Source organism: Halichoerus grypus, chromosome 1 (genome assembly GCF_964656455.1).
Source record: "Halichoerus grypus chromosome 1, mHalGry1.hap1.1, whole genome shotgun sequence".
In the NCBI taxonomy this organism is placed as follows: Eukaryota; Metazoa; Chordata; class Mammalia; order Carnivora; family Phocidae; genus Halichoerus; species Halichoerus grypus.
This window is the reverse complement of record NC_135712.1, coordinates 32,174,795-32,188,070: the sequence shown is the minus strand read 5'-3', so window position 1 is coordinate 32,188,070 and position 13,276 is coordinate 32,174,795. Positions and strand designations below refer to the sequence as shown.

Here is a 13,276-nt window from a genome sequence, read left to right as displayed (position 1 = left end):
CCCAAATCCAGCATGCATTTCTCCTCTCCAGAGACAACCACTGAAAGCAGGGCTGGTACATTCAGATAGATACCAAATAATAATTTTGAAGTTACTGTACATAATTTTATAGGCAATAATCCATTTGAAAGAAGAATAGTTCTAAATACGAGTATTTACCATTTATGGGGCACTCACCATGTCTTAGGTGTTTTGTACACACAGTGTCTTACTTAAGAGAAAGAAAAAAAGAGTGAATGAATGCAAGATTGCTCCTCAGATATGCCAGGTTTAGTTCGCTTGGGTATGGTTTTTAAAATATTTGTTAATATCTCAAGCGTCTCTATTTTTGAGAAGAGAAAACTGAGGTTTGGCATGATAAAAGAAAGAATAACGGGTAAGTTGGGGTTTCAGGGAGGGTGTACGGGGTATCAAAGGCCAGGCCCTCTGATTTAGAAAATGCTGAATGGCTTCTCTTATACAAATTTTGGGATAGTCAAGAATTTTTTTTTTGCATTTATCCCCATTTCAGAATTACTTCCCCGTTGTTAACATTCTAATACCTAGAGTCAGTGAAGTTGAAGGAGAGGCTCTTGGTGAAACAAAAAGAAAGACCCCATGGCTCACCCCTGTGCCCTTCGAGTGGGATAGACTGTCTACATGACCATCAACAACTGCAATTTAAAAGAGCATGATTTTTGTAATAGGGTGCCCATCTATTATGCAATAGAGTGTAATCGTTAATATAGTCTAGATAGTCATCACCCTACCTCCTGTCCTACAGGCTTGTTTGCCCACATTTGATTAAAAACAAAAATGGGAATGTAGAGTAATGTAGGGTAGAGTTATTTGAGAGTTTATTCCAACTCCTGGAAGCGGTAAGGAAGAGGTTAAACTGGACCAGGAGGATTTTTGAAGTCTTTGGCTGGGAGGTTCCATTTGGAGAAAGGTGCAGGGGAGCCAGGGGTAGCCAGAGAAACAAGGCAAGTTCCCTTTCGTTTGGATTTCTGATCCTGAGCAGTTTCTCACCTGAGGGCGCAGTCGGGCACCCCGGCTGGCGGATGGAAATATTAACGAGCAGAACTTGCCAGACCAGCGTCTGGAGAGTGTAGAGTGAAGCGCGGAAAGGACTGCGCGGCCCCTTTAAGTATTTGCGGGCCGGGGAGGAGAGGGAGGAAACTGGGAGCCGCGGGGACGGTGGGGAAACCCACAAGCAACTGAGCCAGGGAAGAGGCAGCGTGAGAGCAGAAACTTCAGACGCTGCTGATCCCGGCGGAGCTCGGGTGAGTCGCGGCGGCCGTCGCTCCCACCCGCAGCAGCATCCTCCTCGCCCCTCTCCGCCACCCCGGGGAGATCTAGGAGCTGCCTCTCTACAGCTACCACGAGCCAGGGCTGCGGGCAGCTATCCTCAGGAAGTTTGGGCTGCAGCGTCCCAACCGCGGAGAGTTCGGGGTGCCCTGAGCGCGCGCCCCAGCGGGCGAGGGACCCGGGGCGATGGTGAGCGCTGCGCGGGGCTGGGGGCACCGGGGAGGCGTGCGTCTGTCCGCGGACCTGCTGCTGTCCCCAGTGCCCTCCGCATCCCCCAAGTGATGGGAACAAGGGCCGGCTCGGGCAACCACTGTCGCCGCACCGCCCCCTCGTTCGGCCCCAGCGCGCGGAGTCACCCAGGCACACCCCCAGCACCCTTTGCCCGTCCTCCAGAGCTGCTGCCGCTGCCTTGGCTGCCTTCCTCGCCGCCGCTGGTGGCCAGCTGTTGACTGGGCTAGACTGTGGACGGAGAAGCACTTTTTTTGGCCCTCCCTAATCCGTTCTCTCACCCCAAGTTTGCCGCTGCCGCGCCTGCCCTCGCTGCGGCGCTCGGGCGCACAGTGTGGGGGCGCACGCCGGGAGGCTCGGCGAGACCCGGAGGCAGGAAGCCGCACAACTGCTCTTCTGCCTCGGCTCTTTGTTGTTCGCCTTGGATGGTGCTTGGAAGTGGCCGAGCCTCCTCGGAAACCCTGGAGCCGGAGGCGGCAAACCTTGGAATTTTTAGTCTGCAAAGGGCTCTGAGGTATTGACAAGCGTCCGGAAAGGTCGACAAGTCATTGCCCTGAAAACTCTCGGCGGATTGACCCACGTTGCTTATATTAAGCCTTTGTGTGTAGTGTGTGTGGTGTGTGGCTTCATAAATTTGGGGACCCCATTTCTACTCCCTCCTCTTGGCATGAGACTGTATGCAGGATCCACCCGAGGACAATGATCGCGGAGCCTGCTCACTTTTACCTCTTTGGATTAATATGTCTCTGTTCAGGTAACCTCGCGTCTTCTTTCTTCACCCTTCATCTCCCTTGCACGCCCCCTCCCCACTTTTCAGAATCAAGCCCCCCCCCCCCCCCCCCCCCCGCCAACTGCATTTCTGCGACCTCTCTCTTCTGAGGCTGAAGGGGTTCGATCCCTGTAGGAGTTTTAAGCGAAAAGGTTCTTAGTTTGCACTTTGGGTCGGCCCTTTGCCCCCATCCCCCAAGACCCCCAAGCCTCATCGCAGACCTCGGCCTTTTGCCAAGTTCAGGGCACGCCCAGATCACTCTGGGCAAACGCACGGTCTGAGCTCACGGGTGGGAGGAGGGAGCGGTTGGCGGTGAGCTTGGGGCCTCAGGATGAGCCAAAATGAGTTTCATCCTTCGGCCGCTTCTTTCGGAGAGGGAGATGTGCGCCCGGGGAACTTGGGGCCCAAGAGACCCGCAAGGATTCCTGAACCTGGTCGTTCAATTCGCCCCTCCTCTTCCGAGTACAAGGGGTTATTAGTAGTTGTTTTATGTAACCAAAGTCTGTAATTAAATTCGATTCTGAAGAAACTTCAGGAAATAACTCCTTACGGTGGGATATCAACTAGCCACTCTGCCTGGCTGGATTTAGAAGGAAAACAGGCAGTTGCAATTATCTGAAGCGGAACAGTTAGTTGCCTGGGAATTTTCCTTGGCAAGGGAAAACAAGGCTGAATTTAGGATTTGGGCGATTAACTAAATGGTACAGAAACTCTCTGTATGAAGTGTTGGAAGGATGCTGCAATGAGGTCCTTCTGACGAGGATACACTTAAAATCGTTTTCTTCACACTCCCTAAGAAACTTTTACTAAGGGTGAGCCACGACTCAACTTTTCTTTCTTTCCTTTTGGTAGATTCTGGTTTCAATCAAGGCTCCAATTTCAGGCCTTAACACACACGCGCGCGCACACACACACACACACAGTACACCTCAGGGGATTTTTTTTATAGTCGAATACTGACCTTCAAGTTGCATCAGGGCCTGTAACTTAGAGTCACTCAATTTTCATGATTATGAAACAGTTTTGAAAGGTTGGTTTTAGCTTTTTGTGGTCCATGGGTATGGTTTATATTTTGGCCAAGGATTTTACTTAAGTTAATGAACTATGAAAAAGAAAAAAAAATGCACATCAGCTAAACGATAGCAGATCCGTTAAAGAATTAGCCTACTGAATATGCTTCCTGACTAAAAGGAACATTTGCAGCTAAACTAAGAACTTCATTACATTGTTATTCCTTTGAAGAAAACAGAAAACTGAAATTTTCATATATTTCGCAGGGAATGGATGAATAGATTAAACCAACTCTTTGGGACTGCCTCTCCTTACTTCCAGCCCTTTCTGTAATGTAGATTTTTTTCCCCTAGTTTGCAGATCTGAAGGACTGAATAGTTTCCCCACCCCCACGCCCAGCCATGGATGCAAATCAAAAACATTAAGATCTGATCTCTCTATTTGTCTCTCTTTGCTGTGTCTCCCCCTAGTTTAATTTACAGCTTCAGATACCTTTGAGATTTTTGTTGATTCACCTTCTCAGTTAAAGTTTATTCACATGTGTAAAGTGAAGTGTCAGTGTGATAAATGACTGGAGGGGCAGATTACTGAAGATAGGGGGATTAATGATCATTAGTCACTGTTTGAGCTGAGTTTGTATATGTTGGGACATTTTATCACGTCTGTAGATTAAAGATAGGGTCACACTAATAGGGTATCACTGAAGGCTGGTCGCGTCAGTGTGCAAATTCTGTCTTTACTTGGAGAAATATCCGGGGTGGGGGGTGTGTGCCATCCTTTCAGATTTAATAATTTGATTAATTAGCGTCTGAGATTTGTAGTTTAAATAGACAGGAGGCATTTCTAATCTTAAAGCTTAACTGATTTCTGGCTTTGCTTTTGCTAATTTAATTTTCCATTTAAGTCACTAATGATTATGAAACAGTTTTGAAAGCTTTGTGAGTTTTCCCCACAGGGGTGTCTATCTGCTTCGTTCACCAGGTTGCAGGTCAGAGGCGTCTTTGTGAGGTGCTTTCTCATATTTAACCTGCAGCTCTTTATCATTCCTCTGATGACTTTCACTCCTGCTATGAATCTGAACTTGGGAGGCCAAATTGCTGGGCTGCTGGGGTAATTTCCTGACAGTGTGCTGTTCTAAAGCCACACTATTGATTTGAATAAAACTTCACAGAACTCAGATAAGTAACTAGAGTTGGGCGTGCTCAAGACACCTGGACAGGGAATGAATGAAGTTCTTGAAAGATTGTGTTTCATATCTTGCCTCAAGCTTAAGATCACAGTCTATCACTTGTTAATGGAGTGTATTTAAGAGAAATGTGGTGAGCTTAAATAAATCAAAGTGTACTGAGGGGTAAGGTACCTTCAACAAGATTTAACCTGTAAAAGTATCTATTGGTTGTCAGTTCTTTTTTCTTTCTTTTCTTCTTCTTTTTTTTTTAAATCTGGATGCCAGATTTAAAGTCTTATAGAGTCTTATAGTTTTCTTCAAAAAGACTAAAAACTCCATTTTGATGTGTTGATGTCATACTTACATCAAATATTCTTTTTGAGTTTGTGTTTGCTTTTTGTAGCCTTTTATTTATTAATCGAATGCTACAACTGTTCTTATTCTAAGAAACAGATTTTGGAAAAATGGATATTCAGAAACTCATTTTTTAAGGTGAATTTCTCTAGTGAGTTTATGTATCTGAGTGTTCTTTTCTGTGGATAGCTAGACTTTTGGTAAGTGGAGCAGTTGGGGTAGCACTGAAGAAAAAGAATCTGTGTGATCTCTCAGGGACTGATCCTAAACATTCTTCCCTGATAGACTTCCTCTCCTCAACTCCATTTTCTAAAACCTGATTTTAAGAAGAAAAAGTTCAAATTTAGGGTAAGATCCAAATTTCACATGAAGTAAAAATTTGCAGTGCTATCTTTCTTCCTTCTTTTTTTGGGGGCGGGAATGAATCTTTCCCTCTTGGGAAGAGGGACGTTTTTTAGATAAGTTTCACTGTGCAAGCCACTTATCTGGGTCTCTGGTCTTCCCCCACCCAAAACCTCCACACAAGATCCTTTGGTAATTCCAACAATTTCTTATTAGTTTCTTTATAAACTTTTTGGCATTTAAATATACTTACCTGAATACTGTGACATCTTTAAGTATCCTTATTTCTTGATAATGGGCCCTTTAACACATAAGATATTTATGGTTAAAATCTGGAACAGAAAGATGACCTGAAGTTTTCCCTTAGTCTTCACCATGACAGATGAAGTATTCCTTTGTGAGTTAACGTGGTATAGAATGCTAAATTTCAAACCTACAATGACAGTTGTTTGTTTATTTTACATTGAGTGGATACCTAAAATTGAAAATGCTGGTAACAGGGATAAGATGGGGAAGGAAACGTGGAATGGCAGCTTGCCAGTGAAGATCAAAAATAGTTGAGTCTTCATGTGTCATCCGTGTTAATAAAAGATGCTAAGGTAATGCTATGTTAATTTCTGGCCCTTTTAAAAATGTTTACTTCTTAAAAGTATAACTGCCTTGCAGGCTTGATTTCTTATAGGAAAATAAAAGGAAATCAAAGTTGTTCTTCAACTTAAAATTAGACCTAGGGATGCCTGGGTGGCTCAGTCGTTAAGCGTCTGTCTTTGGCTCAGGTCATGATCCCGGGGTCCTGGGATTGAGCCCTGCATTGGGCTCCCTGCTCAGTGGGGAGTCTGCTTCTCCCTCTCCCTGTCTGCCTCTCTCTCTCTCTTTGTGTCAAATAAATAAATAAAATCTTAAAAATAAGTAAATAAAGTAAAATTAGACCTAAGGTAACCTGTGGAATAAATTAAGAAATTTAGTAATAAGAAAGGACAAAAAATTGAAACAAGCAGAAGTCTAGAGAAGTAGAGTAGAAGTAGATCCAGAATTAAGCTACTTTTAAAATATGGGAAGAGGGGAAATGGGAGCAGACAGAGCAGCCATATCTAACCACACCCTCTGACCGCACACCGTATGAAAAGCACTGCCAAGTCTACAATGACTAGTTCTATTGCTATGAAGACATGTTATCATTTATTGAATATTCACCCTTATCTTATTAATGCTTATAAGAACCTGATGACATAGGTACTGTTATTAATAAAAATAAAATATTACTTTATCCTTATTTTATAGTTGTGGAAACTACATTATGGAGAGGTTAGGAGATGTGGAAGAGCAAGGATTTGAACCAAGTTGATTCCAAAACTCGTAACCACCATGTACTCTCTCAGTTAAAAAGAGAAATGAAAAATGTAAAAAAGAAAGATGATGGTTCAATAGTTTTTTTTTTAATGTTAAAACTCACCCAAAAAAATCCACCTAAATATGACGGTGGTTCGAACACTTGAAAATCTGGAAGGGAGGCATTTCTTTTCCTGCCATTAAGTAAATGGTCTTTAAATTTTTAGATCACCAGGCAAGACAATCAATTCTTTACGTTGAACCGATTCACACATAGCCTTTATCATGTCTGCGTTTTGGGGGCATGTTTAAAAGAAGTGACTGAACAGAAGTCAGAAGAGTGACTGCTCGTGATGCAGAAGCACATAGATTCCAAGTCGTATTTTGGAAAATGAATGCCATTCTCATTCATGCACACTAGAAGAAAGATTTTGCTCAGAGTCCCAAGGCAAATAATTGGCATTCGTCAAGGAAGAGCCTGTGGAGAGACAATCATTTCCCCCCGGGGTTGCTCTTCCCTTCTATGTTGGGCATGGGCTGGCGGTCATTTAGTAGTAGATGAGCCTTCTGCTTGACTGCTGTTCACAGATGACTCACTTCATGGTTACTGATCATGGAGCTCAATGGATCATGATCATTGAGCATTAATACCTGGTTGATCAGCTGGTTGGAAACTGCTTATGCATAGCCAATAAAGTGGCCATCCTGTAGAGATCAAAGACCACCTCCTTTCTTTACAATTCTGGGTTAGCGTGGTTTCCTTTTCCCTTTCTCCCTCCACCTTCAGCCCTTTCCTTCAATCTTGCTGTTGAAGAAGAGGAAGAAAAAAGATTATCTGTAGTGTACAGGGAGATAGCTTTGATCTTCACTTCCTTGCCTTTCTCTCTCTCTCTCTGCCTTTTTTTTTTTTTTTTTTTTAAACCATCCAAACGGCTATTTCTAACACTGGAAGGTGTCATGTTGCTTGCTCCATGGGAGATCTCAGTCCATTTCCCTTCAGCCAAAACAGGCTGCTACAGATTCCCTTACTTCTGAGATTTTACTTGGCTTCCGAACATCTTATGACAATGTTGTTCCACCCATACAACAATATTTTGAACAGCTTGACTGTGCATATCTTTCTGATTTCATTCACTGAGAGAAGTACCTCTGCAGTGTTCACAGCTGCCCATGGCTTAGAGCTGAAAAAGAATATCTGTTTATTTTATTTGATTAATTTATCTTATTATTTAGGGGAGAATGCATAGAAGGTAAACAATTGTAGAAAGTGTTCTTCAGCCGCTGGTTTGGTGCGGAATACTCTATAAGCTTAATGCCTGTCACCTAGTTTGACACTTAAATGAAGCGTTAAAAGCACCATCAATGGATACAAGCAAATGTCAACAGAGCAGTGTGGTTCTGTTAAGTGGGAATATGTTCTTTTATGTCAAGTGGTTGACTTGTATGCAGCATATAAGAATGAATACACTTCGATTCCTAATAATACCATGTATTTGGGGAATCTATTTTTTAGTTTGTTTTTTGTTTGTTTGTTTTTTGTTTGTTTGTTTGTTTTTTGTTTTTACTAGAAAGCTTTTTTTTAAAGCACTTCTGGCAGTAGCAGCTGCTGGTTACACTTCCTCAAAATGCTCTTGATTGGATTTCAGAAAGTATCAAGTTCAAAGTATGGGCCACCTATGCCTGTGTTCAACTTATCTGTACACGGCCTGAGAACCAAAGACGGCTTAGCGACAGTCAGCCATGGCAGGAGCTCGGAGTCCTTGGAACTTTCCCCTAGAATTATCAGCAAGAGGCTCTACTTGAGACCGTTAGAGACCCAGTTTGTATCCCTAACACTGTAGATTCTTCTTTCTTTGTCTATGCTTCTTTTAATGCAAGGAAAAGTATTTTAAGAGAAATAAAATTGTCACATGTGACCATTTAGTACTTTAAAAATCATCTTAGGTAAATGTTATCTCTTGATTTAACTTAAAATTTCATTAGGCATAACAGTACAGTGTTTATATGACCATAAAGTTCTTGGTAGCATGTTATGTATGGTCGTACTTTATGCACGATTATGGAAAAATACATCAACTTGGTAAACTCATTCCTGGATGTTAGCAGAAGAGGAAACAGAGGTCCTGTTTTAGCTTCTCCCCTCTGACGTGACTGAGGCCCTTTTGTGTTATTAGCAATCCCAGGTAGAGTTCGAAAGGAAAATGGGGCTAAAGGATAAGAGAATCAGGCCCCACATGTCTGTTTCAAGATCATTTGGCATCATATGGCGCTAATGAGATATACTCAGTCTCATAATTTATCTCCAAATTTAAATAACCTGTATACTAATTATATTTTTTGTTTTAGCTCGTGATGTCTTTTCCACTTTTCCAATGATGTACTAACCCTTAGTTTGGCTGAAAGTGTCTGCCTGCGATCCCTTTCCTGTATAAACGAATTAGAAAATGTATACTTTTTTAGTTTTAGAGATCTAAAGTGGATTTTGTTTACTCAGGCATGCTTTAAAAGGCAGTCTTTATTACTCTGAAACTTCACTAAAATGGTACTTACTCCTGTAACGAAGTGAGTTAAGGCACATTTGTATGTGTTAACTACACACCTCTGGGTAGCTTAAGCGACTTTAGTTGGGGGAAGTCATTTTAGTGTGTGTACCCCGTTCAGTTAGCAAGTTTTCTGAACAAAGTGAACTGGCTGGCACAGGCTGTGGAAGAGAAACTCATCGGTATTCCTCCCTCATATTTGAAGAGAAGTGAACATTTCCTTAGCAATCTTGTACCAAGTTTGGAACTAGAAGCTGTTTAAATTAATGAACTTAGTAATATATTGCCCAAACCCAAATATGTAGAAGGAAAGTAGGAGAGAGTCAGAGCCTTCACCTGGGTACTACGCAGAGAGGGCGGTCATCCGCTGACAACATCATTGCTCTTCATCTCAGTGCATTAGGGTGGGATAGAAGCATCATGAGGGCAGTTTTTAGTTAGGCTTAGTGTGGCCAGAGGGAACATGAAATACACTGCATCCTTTGGGCTTTTCTCCTATTGGGTCATTCAATCTGAGGAGCTCATCATTTCCTAGGATTTCATCTTCGAAATTATCCTTTCACCATTTTCCATTTGACATGTTGACATATTTAACATGTTTTAAATATACGTGGTTATTAAGTATATATATATTTATATCTATCTATCTATCTATATATATACACATCCTGATGAGGAAAAAAATGAAGCAATTACTTAATTAAATGATGAATTGATGCAGTATAGGCTAAGTTCCATACACTGAACCTGAAGGACTAGGGATCAATAATAATAATAATAATAATAATAATTGTAAATCCTTATATTTATAAAGTGTTTACTATCTGCCCCCCAGCAAAGTGAATGAATGCATTGCCATCATCCCTGTTTATCAATATGGAAAATGAGATTTGGAAAAGTTGGTTTCTTGACTGTGGTCAATCAGCTAGTTCAGTAGAGTGAGGATTTGAAACCAGCATGTCTGATCCCAGAATTTTTGTTCTTCACCATTGTACAGACACACTGCACTATTCCCTTTAAAGGAAAATGATTGTAGATGAACTGGTATAAAATGTATATATAATAAGACTATCAAGTTTTTGTGTGTGTGATGCTTTTTGTGATGCAAGATTATGGTAGATTGTGTGGCCAAGCTATTTTAGTTCTTTTTTAGATTTTAGATTTTTCTGGTCTATCTGATTGCCTGTTCCTCTCTTCTGCTTGTCACATGATAACCCATAACAAAGAATGCATCCTGGTATAATACAGCACAGAACATAGAAACTTGTAGCTCCGGCCCCATAACTTGGCTCGGTGGAATTCAGTGCTTTTCCATTGTGAAGTAAATTTGAGGTAGTAAGGGATGCCTGGGTGGCTCAGTCAGTTAAGCGTCTGCCTTTGGCTCAGCTCATGATCTCAGGGTCCTGAGATCGAGCCCTGCATTGGGCTCCTTGCTCAGTGGAGAGCCTGCTTCTCCCTCTGCCTGCAACTCCCCCTGCTTGTGCTCTTTCTCTCTGACAAAATAAATAAATAAAATCTTTAAAAAAATTTTGAGGTAGTAAAAACCGAGTAAGTTTTGTGATAGCTCAATTGTCTAAGTGAATAGAAATTTCCTTATCCATAGGAAAAAAAAAAACTATCATTGAGATTTAACTTTTCTAAGGAACTGGTGTTGAATTTTTGTTTTTTGAATTTGAAAATAGATGGTTATTTGATAAGTTCTTACAGATAAGTTAATACAGATAATACGGATAATAAAAATGCATTAAGCAGAAGCTTAGTTAGAACCTGTGATTACTATTCTTTTAAAGGTATATCCTTCTTAGATGACAAGTTTTATAGAAAACAAAGAATGTGGCATTGGTTAAGATGATATCTGTGAGTGAAACCTATCAAAAACAGTACTGTAATCAGTAGCTTTTCAGAAACAATGTAGTTGATTTTTAAAATGTTGTTATTTTACTTTTTCTTACTCTTTTAAATACGTATGTCTGACTAAGGTTGTTCTATAATTTCTAAGGTATGGTTTTCTCAGTTGAACTCACTGGTCTTCCAGAGTTATTTCCAAATGTGTAGATGACAGGTACATTTATACTCTTCGTTATTTCCATAGGTTGTTACTTTACATAAGGCTTAAGGGAAGATTGAAGCTTTTCCTGGTTCCTTACTCTGCACCACTAATCAAAATGGTATCATATTCAAAACCTTCCTTTATATGGGAGTTGGGGTCTTAGCCCTAAGGTTTTACTCTTTGTCTTAAAATATAGTTTTTATAATAAATTTATTTCTATATACTCATTGCTTTGCAGTTTGCCATTCATTTGTGTTTGATAATGCTATTTGTTTGTTATTAGTGGGGCTTAATAACATCCTTTAATCCTCAGTAAACTACTCACTATCAATCTTGATGACAATCAAAAATTATTATTAACCAGCTGTCAACTTTTGTTGCTATTAGATGCTTTAAAGAATGTGTCAGACGTACCCGATAATGTATAAGAGCTTTTAATAAAAGATCTGGGTTGTGAACATATAAATAGGGAAAAGAATGTTACATCATGTCAGTGAATTGTTAGCAGTATATGAATGAAAGATGTTTGATATGGTGAGAGAAGGAAGAAATGCCTTCTGGGAACTGATAGGTCAAGGGGATTTACTAGGTTAGGGAAAACTTCTTGTAATAAGTGGATTCCCAGAGAATGTTGAGAGAAAGAATGGAATATCTTGTTAGGTAAAGAGAAGTGTTTGAGAGGTGCCTCCAGGAGTGTGATCTGAAAAACCGACATAATCTATTTGAAGAGGTAAATTTCACAACAGTGCATTAGTATAGATTTTCACTTATGATAATGTCATATTTTACTATGTAGTAATTCCATACATTTGTTTCATTTATTTAATCAACCTTACTAGACAACAAAGTATTAAAAAAAAGCTTATTCTTGGGGCACCTGGGTGGCTCAGTTGGTTAAGCGACTGCCTTCGGCTCAGGTCATGATCCTGGAGTCCCAGGATCGAGTCCCGCGCCGGGCTCCCTGCTCGGCAGGGAGTCTGCTTCTCCCTCTGACCCTCCCCCCCTCATGCTCTCTCTCTCTCTCATTCTCTCTCAAATGAATAAATAAAAAAAAAATCTTTAATAAAAAAAAAGCTTATTCCTTACACTTATGAAATTGATGATGAATGGTTGATTACCATATAGGTAATTTAATAGAGGTTTGTGTGACTGCTCGGGGAGCCTATGTTTGGATCATAAAAAGCTTCTACCAAGTGAAGAAGAAGTATAAGATAAATGTAAATTTGATGATTGAATTCTTGGAAATTAAGACATTTATTTTTTGGCATTTTCCTATGGATAGCCATGTACAGATGAATAGATTTAGATATAATACTGTGTGTATTATTGTTATTAACCTGTCAGAGAATCATTAGAACATTAACTTCCTCCCAATGCATATGTCTTGTCTGCAGTACCCAGAATGCATGGTCTTTATCCTACTCTCTTTACTTTCTGTGACAGGACCTATCTCCCCATAGTCTAGAAGATTCCATTTATAATTCTTATAAACATTTTTCTCATATTAATCTGAAGCCCAACTTCATTCCCTGTTTTACTGGCCCTGGTTTTTATCCTCCAAAGCTATCCATGGTAAATCTAGTTTAGGTTCTACATGAAACTGTTTCAGTATTTGAAGACTGTTACGTTCTTTTTAAACCTGCTCTTCAGGTACAGTTTCTTCCAATTTTCCTCACTTGCTGAAGAGTCATTTCCCTTGGTTGTATTGTTTTTGTTGTTATTGTTTTTATTAACTATTTTGTTCATGCCCTAAAGTATAACATGAAATTTGAAGAACGTACCTTTTTTTGTAGTTAAAAATGTGGATAGTTTTTAACTTTTTCCCACTCTTCTAATAAATCTTTCATTTTATCTAAAAGTTCTCTCGGCATTTCTGGGATGTGATGCTTTACTGTATCAGGAGATTTAAAACGTATTAAGAAGCTAGATACTTAATCTCCCCTCCTTGATTTCCCACTGAACCAACTTAGAATTGCTCTTCCTGGTCTGAAGTTACAATTCTTGGCGGGGAAGAAAAACAAGATAGAATTTGTGAGATTCTGTTTTTTCTTCTCTGCTAATATTTGTGATGGTTGCAAACGGAAATGCCTCCTCAGGGCTTGTAAGGAAGGGCCTGAGTTAGGTCTCAGGGATGGTTGGCTGGATGCTGCCACGGAGAGATATGGGCCCAGTATAGACAGACGTCCAGAGTTTTCAAG

The 13,276-nt window shown here is 40.6% G+C and overlaps 1 protein-coding gene across 8 annotated transcripts in view; it reads left to right on the top strand.

The window, feature by feature from the left end:
- The window catches only part of ROBO1 (roundabout guidance receptor 1), a 1,118,917-nt gene that overhangs the window by 721,060 nt on the left and 384,581 nt on the right, over positions 1-13,276 (top strand). For 3 of the 8 annotated variants that reach the window (XM_078059354.1, XM_078059304.1, XM_078059188.1), the window contains exon 1: positions 1,150-2,269. The exons of the other annotated variants lie outside the window; for them this stretch is intronic. In XM_078059354.1, the coding sequence (XP_077915480.1) occupies positions 2,215-2,269 (55 nt within the window). In that variant the 5' untranslated portion in view covers positions 1,150-2,214. Of the gene's footprint in view, positions 1-1,149; positions 2,270-13,276 lie in introns of those variants that run through there. 8 annotated transcript variants of the gene reach the window in all.